This window comes from Dipodomys merriami, unplaced genomic scaffold, assembly GCF_024711535.1.
Source record: "Dipodomys merriami isolate MVZ:Mamm:240054 unplaced genomic scaffold, mDipMer1.0.p SCAF_34, whole genome shotgun sequence".
In the NCBI taxonomy this organism is placed as follows: domain Eukaryota; kingdom Metazoa; phylum Chordata; class Mammalia; order Rodentia; family Heteromyidae; genus Dipodomys; species Dipodomys merriami.
The window spans coordinates 15,666,622-15,686,212 of NW_027204937.1; the positions used below are offsets into that span (position 1 = coordinate 15,666,622).

At 37.2% G+C, this 19,591-nt stretch overlaps 1 protein-coding gene across 6 annotated transcripts in view; it reads left to right on the plus strand.

Annotated features, from left to right (window-relative positions):
- The window catches only part of LOC138803463 (forkhead box protein J3), a 108,097-nt gene that overhangs the window by 73,088 nt on the left and 15,418 nt on the right, over positions 1-19,591 (plus strand). For 4 of the 6 annotated variants that reach the window (XM_069987515.1, XM_069987518.1, XM_069987512.1 and 1 more), the window contains 3 exons: positions 1,961-2,062; positions 13,294-13,422; positions 16,485-16,659. In XM_069987515.1, the coding sequence (XP_069843616.1) occupies positions 1,961-2,062; positions 13,294-13,422; positions 16,485-16,659 (406 nt within the window). The remainder of the gene's footprint in view (positions 1-1,960; positions 2,063-13,293; positions 13,423-16,484; positions 16,660-19,591) is intronic. The other 2 variants (XM_069987517.1, XM_069987516.1) reach the window with 2 other exon arrangements.

A 19,591-nucleotide genomic window follows, 5' to 3' on the forward strand; every position in this document is an offset into this window, starting at 1 on the left:
AATCTTAGTTGCAGCTAAGCTAGTCAGCACCAAATTGAAGCATGAACAAGTTGTCTTTGTGGCCCTTCCACTTCTGATATTGAGCCCTATTTCATTCTCACCTCATTCTCAATGAGTACCCAGTCCCTGGTTGCTGGATTCCAACATGTAGAAGTAATTTCTAATTTTTCCTCTTTTCAGTTATGCTTCTTCTCTTTACTCTTATGCTGATTAACTTACCTGATAAGAATAAAACTATGCTGAGGAACTGTGATAGATTAATCTCTGAAATGTTCCTCAGTGAAATTGAGCTTGTGCACATTCACTATGGTGTGTGTGTGTGGGGGGGGTTATTGAACTCAGGGCGTTGTGCAGTGCTTGTTAAGTTCTTCCATTGAAATGCAATCTCAAGCCCCAAGTATGATCTTTAAAAAATACCTGTTTAATTATTGTCTTATGTGGGACAAATGCCTTTTGCCAAAGAGGGAATATATGTGGACTGGCATTCTGATCACAAATTGTTTATATTTGGCCTTTAATCCTCAAATTAAAGTTGAACTTTTGATGCCCTTTGGGTGAGGGAAGAATGAGTTGTCACCATACATACATACATACATACATACATACATACATACATACATACATACATACATACATACACACACATATACGTATATATTCACATTTTTCAGTGAAGAAAATCTATATAGTTTTTGATACCCATGTTTGCTTTTTAAATGACATATGAACTTGTATTATTTGAGATGTTATTCAGTTGTTCTTACACAAAGTATGATCAACTGGGAGATTTAAACCTGAGAGATTTCGTTCTTCCTTAAAAGTCTAAGCTGATGGATCTGGTCAGAGGAATATTATACAGGTCTGTATCACAAGGTTATTCAGGCATCCAGATTCTTTCTGATCTTGTTTTGTTTTTTTTTTCCCCCCTCTAAGGTATTAGCCTCGGGTTTGGTTAAATAAGTCCAGCCTACAGTAAAAGGGAGAGATAACAGGGCCAGCATGTTCCTTTCAAAGATGCATTACAAAAGTCTCACTTACCACTCCTATTCACATCGTGTCCTGTTGGGCACATTTTAGTTACAGCTAGCTACACATGAATCTGATAAATCTGAGTGGTCTTAAGTTGATAACTATAGAATTATGGTACTGAAGAGTAGATGTTAGAGGACCATTAGTAGTCTCCACTACACTTACAATTTTTAAGCCAGGCACACATGTGACTTATATATGTAACCTTCTCTAATTGGAAGGCTGGGGTTGAAACTATCAAAATGTAGGCCAATCCTGAGCAGAAAAATTCATGAGACCCTTCTCAGCTGAGAGATGGCACATACTTGTTAGTCAAGCTATGACAGGAAGCCTAAAATAGATGGATTACAGCCCAGGACTATACTTGGGCAGGAATTGAGACCCTATTTCAAAAATAACCAGGACAAAAAAGGACTGGAGGTATTGCTTACCAGCAGAGCACCTGCCTAGCAAGAATGAGGCCCTGAGCTCAAATACCAATATTGTAAAAACAAAATAACAAAATAATACACCTTTGAAGTATGTGGATTATTAAAAAACTGAAGGTAAGAGTTTAATCACTAAAGGAAAAAAATCCCTAAAACATTTTTTTCCCTAAAGAAAAAATTACAGATGTGGTTCACACTTAGAATTCTAACTACCCAGGAAACAGACATGAGGATCATGATTTGAAGCTAGTCCTGGCAAACAAATCCTTAAGACTCTTATTACAGTTAACATGGCTTATGTGATAGTGCCCCACCCATGAGCCAAAAAGAGTGTGAGGCCAAGTTGGAGTTCTAGTACCAGCACATATACATAAAAAAGTTGTTGAATTCTGTGGTGTTTTCAGAGAACTAGAGGTTGGAGAATTTGATGAAATCCCTTCAAACTATGTTACAGTTGCTGGGTATATGAGCTAACAATTATTTGTTTTGTTCTTGTATTTTAGGCCTCAACTCCATATAGCATAGATTCAGATTCTTTGGGAATGGAGTGTATTATTTCGGGAAGTGCCTCTCCAACTCTGGCCATCAACACTGTGACTAACAAAGTAATTCTGTTTTTAAAAACAATTTTTAAATGTGCTTGAGTAATATATTTAATATGCTTTTATAATGACAATAAAGTGCTATATGATTAAGTTTAAAGGTGATACAAATTTGAAAGCTAGCCCAGAACGTTTTAATATATGCATAAATTAAAAGAAAGTACAGGAGAAATTGGAAGGTGCTTACTAGGCAGCTCAGTACTCATTTAAATTCTTAATTCTGCCAGTTCCATTGATAGAATTTCTGAGCTGGTATTTTATTAAACTAATTAGTTTGAAAACCCTGATGACAAAAAACTATCAAATTCCAGGAAGTCAACAGACCCCCAATAAAATACATAATGTGAATACTTTGGATTAACCTCATTAGAGTTCATTGGGATGATTATCAACTTACTTTCGTGATAGTCGTCTTAAACATACCCAGAAGCAGTATTTGATAGTGTGCTGCATTTGTTGTGATGCCAAGTTATTAGATACACAGTGGGATTCAAATGTTTCTTCCTGAGGTAATACCTTAACATCATATGTCAAAACTGGAAAGATTTAAGAGAAATCTAGAAAACTCTAGAAAGATCTGGAAGATTCATGCGTTAAGCTTGTATACTAATTTTCTCACTTGTTAGATGATGAATACCTTGAAGCCATGCACCTCTCATACTCATGTTCACACTCTTATTTCAATCTTGCTCTAGCATTTCCTAGTCTTCCCAGCTTTTATCTGCTTATTCTCTCTGGCTTTTGGATTTGTACAACTTCTACCTCTAAATCTTCCACTTTCTTACACACATATGTAAATATAAATGCATATACAAACTATGAATTACTAGTGTACTCATGGGATCTTTTTGGGGAAAGGTAGTGGAGAAACTGAAGACAAATTTGTAAATCAGAGTAACATTGTAAAATTTCTAGTTTAGACAGGAAACTGGTAACTGAATAATGATTTTTTCCACCTGGCAATCTTTGGGATATTAATTACTTAGGAAACAGGGTCTAAGTATTTATATTTGTTTGCTGTTGGTAGTAATAATTCCAGGATTCCAATGCACTCCTACTAAAAAATCACTTCTGGAGATGATTTCCAGTGAAACTAGAAATTCAGTGAAAGTGGATGGTTTAGAATCAGAAATCTCTTAATTGGTACTGAAGATCTGAACAAAGATAGAGCTGTGGTATTAGGTTACAAGAAATAGTAATATTGGGGGTTTTGATGAAATCATGTATTTAAGGAGCTAGAATATTTGTTGTTCTCCTTTCAGAGATGAAGAAATACCTAGTATCAGACAAATCCTTCTGTCTACATATGAAATATACACATATAATTAAAAAGATAAAAAGTAGGCAGCAATGGAGACTAAGACAACTAGGTCTTTGGTGGTGAGAGTACTTGAGAAAGGGTGAACAGGTTGAGAGCCAGCTCTGAAAATTTCCCTTTGAGTCATGTCTCAGTTCTCAGAGCATAGCAAAGAGGCTAAACGGAGAGCCAACCTAGAATAACATTGAAGTTGGAAGAAAATAATGGGAGTTTGGGACTACCAAATAGCTGAAACTTTAAAGAGATAAAATCATAAAGAATCTTAGATTTGAGTTCAGCTTTTTGTAAACAATATTCACTTTACATATTTAATAGCTCCTCATTCAGTGTACTTAGGTTCAGACACAAACAAAGCAGAGTTTTTACTAGCCAGCACTTAGCGGTCTCACAGAATAGAGAAGAAAAAAAAATTGTTGTTCATGGTCTTTAAAAAGAGCCAGATAAGTACTCTAGCCTGTGAAATTACTGGAGAAGGGTTCTGTCCCGTGAATGAAAGCAAACCAAACTAAACTACCATCAACTGTTTTTATGATGACATGTAACTGTTTTTCTTGTAAGAAGAAAACAAAATTCTGTGTGGAGAAAGATAACATCTTCCAAAGCATCAGTAATTTTTTTATACATTATTGATCAAAGATATGCATCTTATGAACTACTATTTCGTTACTAAAAAAAAAAAGAGTTAAAGTATCTATAGATCATAAGAAAAATTAGCACCTTCTGGACCAATCTGAATAAGCAAGAAGGGAGAAGGAAAGCAAGAAAGAAAATAGGAGCAAAAGCAGGCATAGTATTTAAAGCCAAGTATACAGGTGATTACATTAAATGCAAATAGAGTAAATCTTCAAATTAAAAGGCAGATTACCAGACAGAATGAAGGAAACCCATTTCTATACTATTTATAAGATATACATCTTAAATGGAAATATGACACATTGAACCATAGACCTTTTATTATAAAAAGGAGTCACTGATAAGAAAATATAATAAATTTATATATATATCTAATAACATAGTCTCAAAAGTGGACAGAATTGAAAGGAGAAGTAGGCAAATCCTTGATCACAGTTGTAGATTTGACATCTCTAAACTCATAGAACAATCAGACCAAACCAAGGCAAACAAAAAATTCCATTAATTTTAAAGATAGTTTGAATCACAAGAGTATAAAAATTAGCCTAATTGACTTATATAGTGTTTCACCCAATAGTTAAAAATGTATATTTTTTTAAATATACACAGAATAGGATACAGATAGCATACAGTGGGATTAAGGATAAAAGTCAGAAAATTACTTTAACATTTACAGGGTAAATTTATAGTTATAAATAACCATTAGCCCTGGGGCTATAATGCTAAAGTTACATGCCTGCCTAGTATGCAAGATGCCCAGGATTTTATCCTCAGCATCACAGTGAATGGATGAATGAATGAATGAATGAATGAATGAACAAATGAACAACCCATGGATAAATGCATCATGATAGAAATTATAAAATACTTTTAATTGACAAAATATTTTTGACAAAGGCCTATGATACATAATCATGTACATTTACTAGACCAAATAAGGAATAAATATTTAGAAACAGAAAAGCAAATCCATGGATGTAGGAAGATAGTAATAAAAATAAGAAAGTCAGGGGCTAGGAAGGTGGCTTAGTGGTAGAGCGCTTGCCTTGCATGCATGAGGCCCTGGGTTCAATTCCTCAGCACCACATAAGCAAAAAGAAAAAAGCCCGAAGTGGTGCTGTGGCTCAAGTGGTAGAGCGCTAGCCTTGAGCTGAAGAGCTGAGGGACAGCGCCCAGGCCTAGAGTTCAGGCCCCACGACTGGACCCCCCCCCAAAAAAAAAATTTAAAAAAGTCAGAGAAGTAGGAAAGTATTTAAATAGCAGTAATCAATAAATGAGAAACTGAAGAACATTTATAAGAATATAAACTCTGGCATCCAGTAAAAACTTGCCAGACAGAAGTGAAATACAGTAATATATTTTTGTAAGTTGAATATTTGAGAGGTTGAGGCCAGAGGATTGTGAATTTGAGGCTATTCTAAGCTATAGGATAGACCCTGTGTCAAAAAGAAAAAAAATCAAAAGAACAGCAAAAATTGCTAGGTGGGCAAAGAGATACTGAGAATGTAGAGACAGTTGGCAGTCATACAAACACAGAAATGACACAGCTGATAGAAAACTAGTTGAGAAAAAAAACCTTAAAGTTATGATATTTTTTCATGTAGATGCCAAAAGACCTGTTGAAGATGTTTTAAAGACTCTACAGATAAAGACTTAGAGCTTTAACAAGTAATTGTAGTAGGGTCTCTAAACTGATTTTAGAAATCAGTTTTTCTGCATCCTAACTATAGACAGAAAATTGAAAGATAATATATATGTTAGTGTTCAGAAATATCAACTATATAGGACTAAATGAACTCTACATAGAAATCTATAAAATGTTACCAAAAGAAGCTGTGTGCTGGTGGCTCACATCTATAATTCTAGCTACTCTCAGGCTGAGATCTGAGGATTGCAGCTTGAAGCCAGCTGGGCAGGAAAGTCTTATGAGATACTTAATCTCCAGTTAACCACCAAAAGGGCAGAAATATAGCTGTAGCTCAAGTGGTAGAGAGTATCAATCTTGAGCAAAAAAGCTAAGGGACCCAGCGTCTGAGTTCAAGCCCTAGTACTGGCCTGAAAAGAAGGGGAGGTGGAAAGAGAGCACAAAAACTATAATTAAATATGGGTATATTTTTCATGCAGAAGATATAAAGAAGTGATCTTTTTCCCAGTTGATGTATAGATTTGGAGTTATCACAGTCAAAATACTGATCTAATTGTGGGGAAATACAAGACACTAGAAAATGACAAGCTGATCCTAAAATGTTAATGGAAATCCAAGTAGCCAACAGTAGTTGAAGATAAGTTGATGAAGCTAATGAAAATAGAGGCTTTATTATTCCAAATGTCAAGAATAAGTATACTGTAATTGGAGCATGTGTTGTTGGCACTTTAAGAGTAGACTCAGCAGAATTCATAAACAGTGCAATGTCAATGAGAAAATCAGTTTTAGTTACATCTGAAGTCGATAACTGATAATACAATAAAACTCTCAAAGAATAAAATGATGTTTTATATAGGAAGAAGGCAATGATAAAGAATAAGTGGGTATTAAGAGGATAGAGATATGGCTTACTTGGTAGAGTGCTAGCCAGTGAGCAAAAGCATCAAGGTACCAAGTTCAAGTTCTGATATACCTAAAAACAAAAAAGTAGATGTTAATTTAGCTCATAATTGGCTCAAAAATAGGAAAACCTCATGCCTGTGACCCTTGCTACCCAGAAGACTGAGATCTGAAAGTTTTGTTCAAAACCAGTCTGGGCAGGAAAGTTTGTGAGACTCTTACTTACAATCAACTACCAAAAACTGGAAGTGGAGCTGTAGTTTATGTGATAGTGTGCTAGCCTTGAGCACAAATGCTCAGGGTCAGCACCTAGGCCCTGAGTTTAAGCCCCAGAACCAACACATACAGGTAGGTAGGTAGGTAGGTAGGTAGGTAGGTGGGTGGGTGGGTGGGTGGGTGGGTGGGTGGGTGGGTAGGTAGGTAGGTAGGTAGGTAGGTAGGTAGGTAGGTAGGTAGGTAGGTAGGTAGGTAAATGAGTAGATATTAATAGAAGTCCCTTTCGAGACTCTCTTGAACAGGAGATGTGGGTTGGAAAGCAGCTAACTTTGATGATTGGGAAGGGCAGAAGCAGGGCTTCTGGAGCATTGCATGTTCTGTGTCAGCAGTACTCAAAATGTGGTCAGCCTACGGACTCCTGAGTAACCAGTGTCACTGTAGAGAGTCCATAAAGTTAAGACTTTTCATAAATGATATTTGTCATGTATATTTGTATTTTCACTAATGCAGTAGATGCATTTATGTATAAACTTGTTGACATCATAGCACAAATCAAAGCTCTGACACCTAACTGTACAAGTAGTCTTTGAATTCTAGCTTTACTTAGGAATATCTGTGATAATGCAAAAACATAGTTTTATTAAATTGTGACCATTGAATATATTTCTTTTTAATATTCTGTAGAATAACTTGGAGAGAATTTCAAATGCAGTTCCACAGACTGAAACATTCAAGGAAAGGCATTTGTGTGACCAAGTGGAGTCTACTTTGTTCATGGATCACATTTTTACTTGAAAAAAACTGGCAATAATAATTATTTGAGTATTTGGTGTGCTTTTCTTTGGCAGTACTAGAGTTTGAACTCAGGGCTCTATATTGGCTAGGTTGGAGCTCTATTACTTGAGCCTTTTTTGCTTTGGTTTGTTTTTCAGCTAGGTTTCACATCCCTAGACTGGCCTCAGATTACCATCTTCCTATAGCCACCTCATACACAGCTGTGATTGCAGATGATCCCACCATCTTCAATTTTTTGTTTTTTTGGTGCCAGTCTTGAGGCTATATAACTGAGAGCCTGGACACTATCCTTGAGCTTTTTTGCTCAAGACTAGCACTCCCACTTGAGCCACAGCTTCATAGTTAACTGGAGATAAGAGTCCTGTGGCTATTCCTTTTCAGGCTGGATTTGAACCGCCAACCTCAGATTTCAGCCTACCTAGTAGGCATGAGGCATCAGTACTTGGTCAGCTTGTTTTTTGATATAGGGTCTCATTAACTTACTCTCTGGTTATTGGCCAATATTTTCTTAGAGAAATGAACAAAGAAAATCTCTTATTTTAAGGCAGATTTTTAAACAAAACCCCTAGAATTTCGAGAAAGTTCAGTTTGATGCTAATTATTTTGCAGGTTATATGATTAAATGTGTCCATATAGAAGGTCTGTATAATTTAGCAAGCCATTATTTTCCAGATACCAAAGCATGATGTTATAAAGCCATACGTGGATAAATAAACCATTCAAAGATAGAGGGCTGGGCATTGGGACTTACGTTTGTAATCCCAGCTACTGTGGTGGCAGAGATAAGGGGGATCAACAGTTCATGGCCAGCCCAGACCAAAAAAAAAAAAAAAAAAAATTAGTTATAGCAAGAAAAAAAAAAAAAAAAACACTTGTGTCCCTGTCTTGGGGTTCATTTCACTTAACATCATCTTATATGGTAATATATACATAGCTTTTGACATTTTCTGCTTGTCCTAGACATGTACTAGTTATTGCAAATAAGGGAAACCATGGGCTTGGCTTACTTCACTTAGTATAATTTTTTCCAAGTCTTTCCATTTCCTAACAAAGGGGGTGATATCATTCTTTCTGATGGAGGCAGAAAGAACCGTATAACCCCTGTTTTCACTGTATTTGATTCCGGTGTCCTTCATCTTGTATGTACATTTTTATAATTTGGGCAGGGAAAGGGATATAACAAAATGTTTAAATAAGGATACAGGTTGACCTATTGTAACAGTGACACTATGTTGAAGTGAACTTTACAATTTCAGGTTGGGGGAGGTGGGGAGGGAGGAGTTGGGGAGGTAGGGAGGGAAGGGATGGTAGGGAAAAAACAGGAGGAGGTAACAGTGCTCGATAGGAAATGTACTTATTACCCTACTCATGTAACTTAACCTCTCTGTACAGTATTTTTACAATAAAAATACATTTAAAAAGAAAAAAATTAATGAGATCCCTCATTAATCCCTCATTAGTCAACAAATAAGCCATTAGGAATGGTGGTATATACTTGTAAACCAAACTGTGTGAGAGGTTATAATTAGAAGGATCACAGTTTGAGGTCAGCCCCAGGCAAAAAATGTATGATTATCCAAAAAACGACTAAAGCAAAACAGAGCAGCAAGTGTGGCTCAAGTGTACTGCTCTTGCCTACCAGTGGGAAGTCTTCAGTTCAAACTTCAGTACCAGCCCCCCACGAAAAAAAAAAAAAGATAGAAGGGAAAGGTAAAAAGGGAACAGAGTACACAAAGTTTATTGCCATGGTTTCAGATTCTACATTGCAACTTAAACTATTATCACTTGTCATATTTTGATGTTTCAAAGAGACTATGTACAGTTATTTGAAGAATTTATTAGAACATTTGTCCCTTTTGTATCGTTTGTTTTCTGTGCTTTCATTCAAACTGTAAAGTACAGCACACTATTGTTGAAGCAGCTTTAAGAATCTATTTTATTGTAAACTACCATTGAGATAAAAATGAGAATACCACTCTTTGTTTTTATTTATTTGTTTACATATTTATATATTTATGTTACATATTTATATATGCCTATATATACTTATATGTAAGCATATATTTTTATATATATATATTTGTATGTTATGTATATATTTCCTTTTGCTTTGTTACATGTGTTAACATGTAATTGAGTTTGTTGTTTTCATATTATTTAGTAAGTATATGAATCTAATTCTTTTATTATTATTTTGTGTCAGTCCTGGAGCTTGAATTCAGGGCCTCGCCACTGTCCCTGAGCTTCTTTTGATCAAAACTAGCACTCTATCACTTGAGCCACAGCTCTATTTCCAGCTTTTTTTTTTTTGGTCAGTCGTGGGGCTTGAACTCTGGGCCTGGGCACTGTTCCTCAGCTCTTCAGCTCAAGGCAAGCGCTCCACCACTTGAGCCAAAACACCACTTCTTGTTTTCTGGTGGTTTATTGGAGATAAGAGTTTCACAGATTTTGCTGCCTGGCTGGCTTTGAATCGTGATCCTCAGATCTCAGTCTCCTGAGTAGCTAGGATTATAGGCGTGAGTCACCAGTGCCCAGCATTTCCAGCTTTTTTGGTAGATTTTAGTGGAGATAAGAGTCTGGTGGACTTTATTGCTGGGCTGGTTTGAAACTGTGATCCTCAAATCCTTAGTCTCCTGAGTTGCTAAGATTATTTGTGTGAGCCAATAATCTCCCTTTTTCCTTTTTTTTTTTTTTTTTGTCCTGTCCTGGGGCTTGAACTCAGGGCCTGGGCGCTGTCCCTGAGACTCTTTGTGCTCAAGGCTAGCACTCTACCACTTGAGCCACAGCATCACTTCTGGCTTTTCCTGGGTAGTTTATTGGAAATAAGTCTCAGACTTTTCTGCTTATACTGAATTGGAAACACGATCTTCAAATATCAATCTCAGCCACCTGAGTAGCTAGGATTATAGGAGTTAGCCACAGGCCTCTCCTCTCCTCTCCTCTCCTCTCCTCTCCTCTCCTCTCCTCTCCTCTCCTCTCCTCTCCTCTCCTCTCCTCTCCTCTCCTCTCCTCTCCTCTCCTCTCCCCTCCTCTCCCCTCCTCTCCCCTCCTCTCCCCTCCTCTCCCCTCCCCTCCCCTCCCCTCCCCTCCCCTCCCCTCCCCTCCCCTCCCCTCCCCTCCCCTCCCCTCCCCTCCCCTCCCCTCCCCTCCCCTCTCTCCTCTCTCCTCTCTCCTCTCTCCTCTCTCCTCTCTCCTCTCTCCTCTCTCCTCTCTCCTCTCTCCTCTCTCCTCTCTCCTCTCTCCTCTCTCTCCTCTCCTCTCTCTCCCCTCTCCCCTCTCCCCTCTCCCCTCTCTCTTCTCTCCTCTCCTCCCCTCTCTTCCCCTCCCCTCCCCTCTGCTCTTTTTTCGGTTTGGGGCCTGAACTCTGGGCCTGAGCACTGTCCCTTAGCTCTTCAGCTCAAGGCTAGCGCTCTGCCACTTGGGCCACCACTTGCAGCTTTTTCTGTTTATGTGGTGCTGAGGAATAGAACCCAGGGCCTCATGCATGCAAGGCAAGCACTCTACCACTGAGCCACCTTCCCAGCCCTTTTCCTTAATTTTTAACATTAAAATGATATGTGAGATCAGAGTTGGAGAACTGCTGTTTTGTACTTTGATCTTTGATAGTAATAAAATTGATATGCCCATTTTGTAATAGTGTAATTGTGCATTTTATTTTCCTGTGTTAATTTTAGCAAGAAGGTAAAGGTCCTCTTAAAACTAAGAGGAGTTGTTGAAAATGATGACTAATAGTTCTGGCTTTGAGTAATTGGTAACTGAACATGGACAGGAAAGAGTGAACAATTCAGAAAGTGACCACTGGATACTGATAATTCATTGATTTTGTTTTAAAGCTTTAAAAGTATTCATTGAGGCCCATAAAGTATATTTTAGGACATTTATATGGAAATAGAAATGCTTATATAGAAGATAGATTTTCTTTATTCCTTTTTGTGATCTGTGTGTGTGTGTGTGTGTGTGCGTGCGCACGCGCACACACACACACACACTCTCTTTCTCTCTCTCCAATTAAACTCAGGGGTTGGGGTGCTGTGCTGTCCCTGAGCTTTTTTACTCACATCTAGTATTCTGCCACTTGAGCCACAGTTCAGCTTCTGGTTTTTTGGTGATTAATTGAAGATAGAGTATTTTAGAATTTTCTTCCCTGGGCTGGCTTTAAATAGCAATCCTTAGATCTCAGCATCCTGAGTACCTTAAGATTATAGGCATGAGCCACTGGTGCCAAGCCCTTCAGATTTCTTATAACTTCTTCCCTTGTATATCTACTAGTCATTTATTTCAAACTAATGTGAATGTGAGACAATTTAGTTTTACCTTAAGTTTTGTATATATTGCCTACTTTTCTGTGTATTTTAGCATAGCCAGAAGAACAATTATTATTAAATTCAGCAACACTTACTGACTATATCCTGAGCAGAATGTTACTTACTAGAAACTCAAGATGATGATAGTCTAGATAAAAATTTGCCACAAATTAGACCTTAAACCAGATTTATTAGTAATTCTTGTAAGATAGGAAAGAAAAGTTGATGGGAGCACTTCATCAAATCATTTAAATATAGTTAAAAACTAGGTTTCTGTTAAAAATACATTTTTGTTTCCATTTAAAAAATTATGTTTATTACAGACGAAAGCACTATAACAAATAAAAAATCCCTTATCAGTGGTAAAGTCTCCAGGACTGCTACAGCCTTTGCTAGTTAATTATTGTCAACAGTTTGACATATAGTACTTGCTAATATGTATTTTAGCCTATTTGTTTTAAAAATTAGATTATGTCTATGATTTTATGAATATGTTGGGCAGTTACGTTTCCAGTTTTCAGTATCATGAATACTATAATGCTGTAAATTTCTTCTTTAAGGTCTAGGTTATGTGTTTTGTTTTGATTTTTTAGCTTGGTGTCAGAGTTTGAACTCTGGCTTTTACACTTGCTGAACTTGGTTCGTAGGTTGGCATTACCAGTTGAGCCACCTTTCCAGATCAGCTTTTTGTTGGATGTTTTGGAGATGGAATCTTGCTAACTTCTATTTGGGCTGACTTTAAACCCTGATCCTTCAGATCTCAGTCTCCTGAGTATTTAGCACTATAGGCATGAGTCACTTATACCTGTGTTGTATGCTTTTTTGATGCCTAAGATTTTGATAGTAACAATAGCTTTGCTTAAGGATTAAACAAAAAAAATTTTTTGTATTATAGCAGTATTTAACAGTAAAACTCTGTAATCTTTGTTAAATTTTTACTTAATTGTACCTGGTTGTTTGAATTTATGTACTTGTAGATAGTCACGTTCTTTACTTTGAGAGCATTGAGAATATTATTTCACAGGGACTATAGAATTAGCATTGAGGAACATGGAGAAAAACTAGAGGTTGGGGAGCCGGGTGTCGGTGGCTCACATCTGTAATCCTAATTACAGATGATCAGAGAATCATGGTTCAGAGCCAGCCTGGGCAGGAAAGTCCATGAGACTCAGAAATCCAGAAGTGGAGCTGTGGCTCAACGTGGTAGAACTTTAGCCTTGAGCAAAAAAAAAAAAAAAAAAAAAAAATCTCAGGGACAGTGACCAGGCCCTGAGTTCAAGCTCCATGACTCCATGACTGACCAAAAAGAAAAAAAAGACAAAAAACCACTGGCAGTTTGTCTTCCTATCATATGCCTGTTTAGTTATGTTTTTGTAGAGTTGCTTAAAAGTACCCTTTACTCAGTTTATTTTTTTCATTCTAGGTAACATTGTACAATACTGATCAGGATGGTAGTGACAGTCCACGAAGTAGCCTTAACAACAGTCTCTCAGACCAGAGTTTGGCATCTGTTAATTTGAACAGTGTTGGGAGTGTGCATAGTTACACACAGGTAAGATAGTTAGCTTGTTTTCAGTGTTCATTTAGTGCTAAAACTAACCAAACATAGTGAAAGTAATAAAAAAATGTATATTTCTCACTAATTAGTTCATTAACTTCATAACTAGTACTACCTTGCTAGTACTTTATTTTGGTATCTGTTTTCCTCGATAGTTAAATTGCCAGCTGATGAGAATGTGAGACACTTTACTTTTACTTTAAATATATGGATACAAATACATGGTTTGTTGTGTTACATATTTTGATCTATTTTATCTGTTCTTAACATCTAGAGAGCCATAGTTGATGATAATTTATACTTCTTGGAAAAACCTTAAAGATATATCAATTTGTTTTCCAGATTTAGGTCTGAGAAAGGGATTCTGTAAGCCCCATAACCTGATACATAATTATTAACTGTTTAATTTTGATCTGGAAAATAAAACATGCTTTAATGGGAGCTATCTATAAATATTCTTGCTTTTTTTGGTAATTTGATGCCTTTTACAAGAATATGATCCTTAGTTTATCTGATTCTTTTCTTTTCAAACTATCTGGCTTTTACCCTTATCTTTGAGCAGAGAACAAAGGCCAAAAGGTGAACACCACACTGTTCATTGATGTAAATTTGATCTCACCAGATCACTTCCTATTCCAGGATAATTAAATAGGAAAAATACTCACACTGGACTAGGATAAAAAGGGAGAGGCTAGTGGCTGGGAAGGTGGCTCAGTCAGTGGTAGAGTGCTTGCCTTGCATGCATGAGGTCCTGGGTTCAATTTTTCAGCACCACATAAGCAGAAAAAGCTGGTAGTGGTGCTGTGGCTCAAGTGGTAGAGTGCTAGCCTTGAGCTGAAGAGCTAAGGGACAGTGCCCAGGCCCAGAGTTCAGGCCTCACGACTGACAAAAATAAAAAAGCAGAGGTGGGGGGGGCGGGGGAGGGACTAGAGATAAGAAAACAACACCAGAGAAACAAAAACTCAGAACAGAATTAAAGTTTACATTTGAAAGTAAGGAGGAAAAGAAGTTGACTCTACCAAACTACTCTCGGTGCTCTGGGGGGAAATGTTTCTCAAAATGCAGAAGAAACAGGAAAAGCAATAAAAATTTCATGAAAAAGGACAAGGTATTTCTATAGAAAAAATGAGTATAAAACCAATTTGTGAGCCAGGCTCTTGTGGCTCACACCATAATCCTAGCAACTCAGGAGGCTGAGATCTGAGGATTGTGGTTTGAAGCCAGCCCGGGCAGGAAAGTCCGTGAGACTCTTATCTCCACCAGGAAACCTGAACTGGCTCTGTGGTTTGAGTGGTAGAGCACAAGTCTTGCACTGAAGAGCTCAGGGACAGAGCTCAGGCCCAGAGTTCAAGCTTCACAACCAACCAAAACAAAAAGAACCAATATGTATTAATAGAGATTGAAAAGATGACTGAGTTCTAGAGGAAAAAAAAAATCAATGAAGTATTATAAAGAGACATTATAGCAATTTTTAAAATTTCAGAAGTAATCACCCATATATATTCTGTGGTACAAGAAGTAAGTTACATGTAAAGGAACACAAATCTGACTTTAGTAATATTAAAAGTCTGAAGATAATCTGACACAATGGAGAATTGTGAGGTTTGTGATAAGAAATGTTAAACTTAGTCAAACTTTCATTCATATTTGGAGAGAAGAACTGATGCCTATAATCCCAATACTCTCAAGGTCAAGGCAAGATGATCACAAGTTCAAGGCTGATTGGGACTATTTAGTAAGATCATGCATCAAAAATGGCAATAAAAAAAGAGAAAGATATTCTTTGCTATATGTCCTGCCCTTACTTTTATGTTTCTTTCCTGAAAAATATTTCAGTAAGCCCACCTTATTAGTGCATTTATTATTACATGGAGTTTTAACCAAGCGTGGTCAAATAAATAAAAATCAAAAAAGATACCAAAAAAACTAAAATCTTGGGAATGTTAGAAGTTTCATAGTATAGTACAGTTAGAGATGAACTACAGAAAACAAGGTGACCACAGAAAATGGAAGGATTCTAGCCCTAACTCATCACTTAATTGGATCATCTTTAAAAACACTTTTTACTTGTTATTATAAAGGTGATGTACAAGCCAGCCCACACAGGAAAGTCCAGGAGATTCTAATCACCAGTTAACTACTAGAAAACTGGAAGTAGAGTTGTGGTTCAAAGTGGTAGAGCACTAGCCTTGAGCAAAAACGGCTCAGGGACAGTGCCTAGGCCTTAAGTTCAAGCCCCATGACCAAGTAAAAATAATAAATTAATTAATAAAGGTGATGTCTGGAGGGGTTATAGTTGCATAAGTCAATAAGGAGTATATTTCTTTTTGGACAGTGTGCCCCTTCCCTTACTCTTTCCCAGTTTTTCCCTCCCATTCCCACCCACAAGTTGTATAGTTCATTGTCAACGTAGTGTTCAGTGAGTACCATTGCTGCATTTGTTCACCCTTTGTTCTTCCATTCCTATGTCTCCTCTTACATTCCCAAAGACATAAAAACAAACAGAAAATAAAATCAGCAAAAAAGAAAAAACTACTCATTTCCATTTCCTGGAGTTCATTTCAGTAAATAATATTTTGTATGCTCAGATGTACATAGATACTGTGCCTTTCTGTTCTTTTCCTAAGATTATCCTCCTTTGGTCTCACTGTGTGTGAATGCCTACAGACCTGTATACTTTATTATGTCCTGGTGTATTTTAGATCTAGTTTCCACATATGAGAGAACACACACTATTTGTCTGTATCTGAGTGTGGCTTAACTCAACATGATTTCTTCTAGGTTCATTAATTGAATCATATTCAGCAAGTCATTGAACTTTTAAAAATTTTTCTTATGTGAATCTAGAAGTTGGGTTAGATTGCTGTGGTTCTTCAAGATCCATATTAATGATTTTGCTTCCTGCACACATAAATGTATACTCAGCTAGAGAATGGAAAAGCCATAAATAGGTTTGTTTTTTCCAACATGGACATTAATGCTTTCAGGTATGTATGTCATGTAATAAACCATTTGTCATACACACCCACTGAATTCATTGTGTTTTCTTTTGTTAGGTGACAAACCATCCAGAACCAGTCTCTCAATCATTAACTCCACAGCAACAGCCACAATACAACCTTCCAGAACGAGACAAGCAACTACTTTTCACAGAATATAATTTTGAAGATCTTAGTGCCTCATTTCGGAGTCTTTATAAATCAGTTTTTGAGCAGTCACTTAGTCAGCAAGGTGAGTTTTTTTTCCTTCCCATTTATTCACATTGAAAGATTATTACACTCCTCAATAGGATTGTTGAAAAACTAACACAAACTGAGATTTTATTGGTGGACAGTTCAAGTTGTTTTAGTTTGAGAAAGCAATTTCCTATTTAAAGTAAAAAACAAACAATTTATTCATTCGATTATGGAGAAGTTTTACACTTCCCTTACAATTGCATCTGCATGGAATGGACAGTAAGGTGAGCTTTTTTTTTTTAAAGATACCTTACTTTGTAAAAACATTTTATTGAAAAACATTCTTTTAGTTTCACACAACAGCTGTTATACTTTCTTAATTTTTAGAGCCTTATCATCATGATTAGAATTGAATAATTATGTTCTTTGTGCTTTAACTGTGCTCTGTGTATTTATGTTATGTGTAGCCTGGCATCATGCCTACTTTACTTAATTACTAGGGCACCCTGTGTACTGTGTTAAAGAATTTTTTGTGTGTGTGTGTCAGTTGTGGATCTTGAACTCTGGGCCCAGGTGCTGTCCATGAGCTCTTCAGGTTAAAGCTAGTGCTCTGCCACTTGAACCACAGTGCCACTTCTGGTTTTCTGGTGGTTAATTGGAGATAAGAATCTCATGGACTTTCCTGCCCGGGCTGGCTTTGAACTGAGATCCTCAGATCTCAGCCTTCTGAGTAGCTAGGATTACAGGAATGAACCACCGATGATGCCCGGATGTTTTTTGTTTTTTTTTTAAATTGATTGAACTCGGAGCCTTTTGCTTGTTAGGCAGGCCCTCTACTCTTTGAGCTATGCATCCAGCTCTTTTCTTCATTGTTATTTTGAGGTAGGGTCTGTATCTGTGCTTTGTAGGAAAAACTTCCATTATTTCTTAGTAATAATGGAATTATTTGAAATCTTGGGATGGTGAATATTACACCACAAAAGTAGATGGGCAATCTTTTTTAGCATGTCTTTTTTATAACTTTACAAACTTACTTTAATCTTAAAAGTAATTTTAGTTGAAATGCAGTATTACATTTCAACCAAATGCTAGATTGTCACTATAGTATGTTCTTGTCCTATTAGCCACTTATTAAATTTTAGTGAGGATCATGTGACAGGATCAGATTGTTACTTTGTCTTTTTCCAAGCAACACTAATCAGAAATTGTTAGGAACTCTTATCATTGAAGCATTTCCTAGTTGTCAGATTTCCTAGTTGCTTCATATTTTATTCCTTTTCCTGTTTCTATAACAAAATTCCTGAGATTGGGTTCAAAACAACAGAGATTTAGTTCTCATAGTTCTGGAGGCTGCAAATTCTAAGCTCAAAGAATTGGCAGATTTGGTGTCTGGCAAGGGGTTCTCTTTCTTTCTTTCTTTCTTTCTTTCTTTCTTTCTTTCTTTCTTTCTTTCTTTCTTTCTTTCTTTCCTTTCTTTCTTTCTTTCTTTCTTTCTTTCTTTCTTTCTTTCTTTCTTTCTTTCTTTCTTTCTTTCTTTCTTTCTTTGCATTTATATAGTTTTAGTCAAAGTACAATATTTTAGTGACTTTATATTCTAGATTTCAATCTTCATTTCAGGACTAGCTGTATAGCTGTCATTTCAGGACTAGATGTATTATTAAAGGATATCCAATACTGTGTTTCTTACCTGACAGATAAGATAAAAAGGTAAAAAAGGAACTAGTTTTTGTTTGTTTTTGTTTTTTGGTCAGTCGTGGGGCTGGAACTCTAGGCCCGGGCGCTGTCCCTGAGCTCTTCAGCTCAAGATTAGTGCTCTACCACTTGAGCCACAGCACCGCTTCTGATTTCTGGTAATTAATTGGAGATAAGAGTCTCACAGACTTTCCTACCTGGGCTGGCTTTGAACCTCAATCCTCAGATCTCAACCTCCTGAGTAGGATTAATAGGCATGAGCCACTGGTGCCTGGCTGAAATTGATTTTTGGTTTTGGGGTTTTGGGGTTTTTTGGTCAGTCATGGGTCCTGAATTCTGGGCCTGGGCTCTGTCCCTGAGCTCTTCAGTTTAAGGTGAATGCTCTACCACTTGAGCCACAGTGCCACTTCCAGTTTTCTGAGTTGTTTATTAGAGATAAGAGTCTCACAGACTTTTCCTGCCGAGGCTGGCTTTGAACTGTGATCCTCAGATCTCAGCCTCCTGAGTAGTTAGGATTAAAAGCGTGAGCCACCAGTGCCTGGCTGAACTAGTTATTTTTTTTTTCATTTTATTTTATTGTGAACATACTGTACAGAGGGGTTACAATTACATGGGCAAGATAATGAGTACATTTCTTATCAAGCATTGCAGCCTCCTCTCTTGTTTATCCTTCACATCCCTTCCCAGCCTCCCCTCGCCCCACCACCCTACTCTCCCCCCTCCACCAAAGTTGTAAAGTTCATTTTCGACATGACAACTTGTACTTCTCATTGTTGCAACAGGTCCACCTGTATGCTTAAATGACTTGTTCTTCCCCTTCTCCTCCACGAATTATACCTACATCAAATATAGTGAAAGCAGGGATTATTCTGTAAAATTCTTGTCTGAGGCTTCTCTTACCCATGGATCTGCACCTTGTTCCAGCATCACAATCAATTTAGGTTTAGGAACACAGTGTCCAGAGATCCATTCATTCTGTCTTGCTGCTGACAATGAGCAGAAGATTCTGGAAGTATGGCTGACATCAGTTCCAAAGCCTGAGATTCCTTCAAGTTACAGCTCCCAAGCTACACTGCACAGAGCTGGGCGCAGGGCTCCTGGCTAACACCTATGGAAGGCCAAACTGTACTTCAGGGCACTTCCAGCAGCAAGGCAAAAGCTGAACTAGTTATTTTTATAAGAGCACTCATCCCTAGTCATCTCCAGAAGGTCTACCTGTCATCTTGGGGTTCAAGTATATAAATTTTGAGAGAAGTACACATTTAAGTCATATCATTCCAGCTTGAAAGTTTACA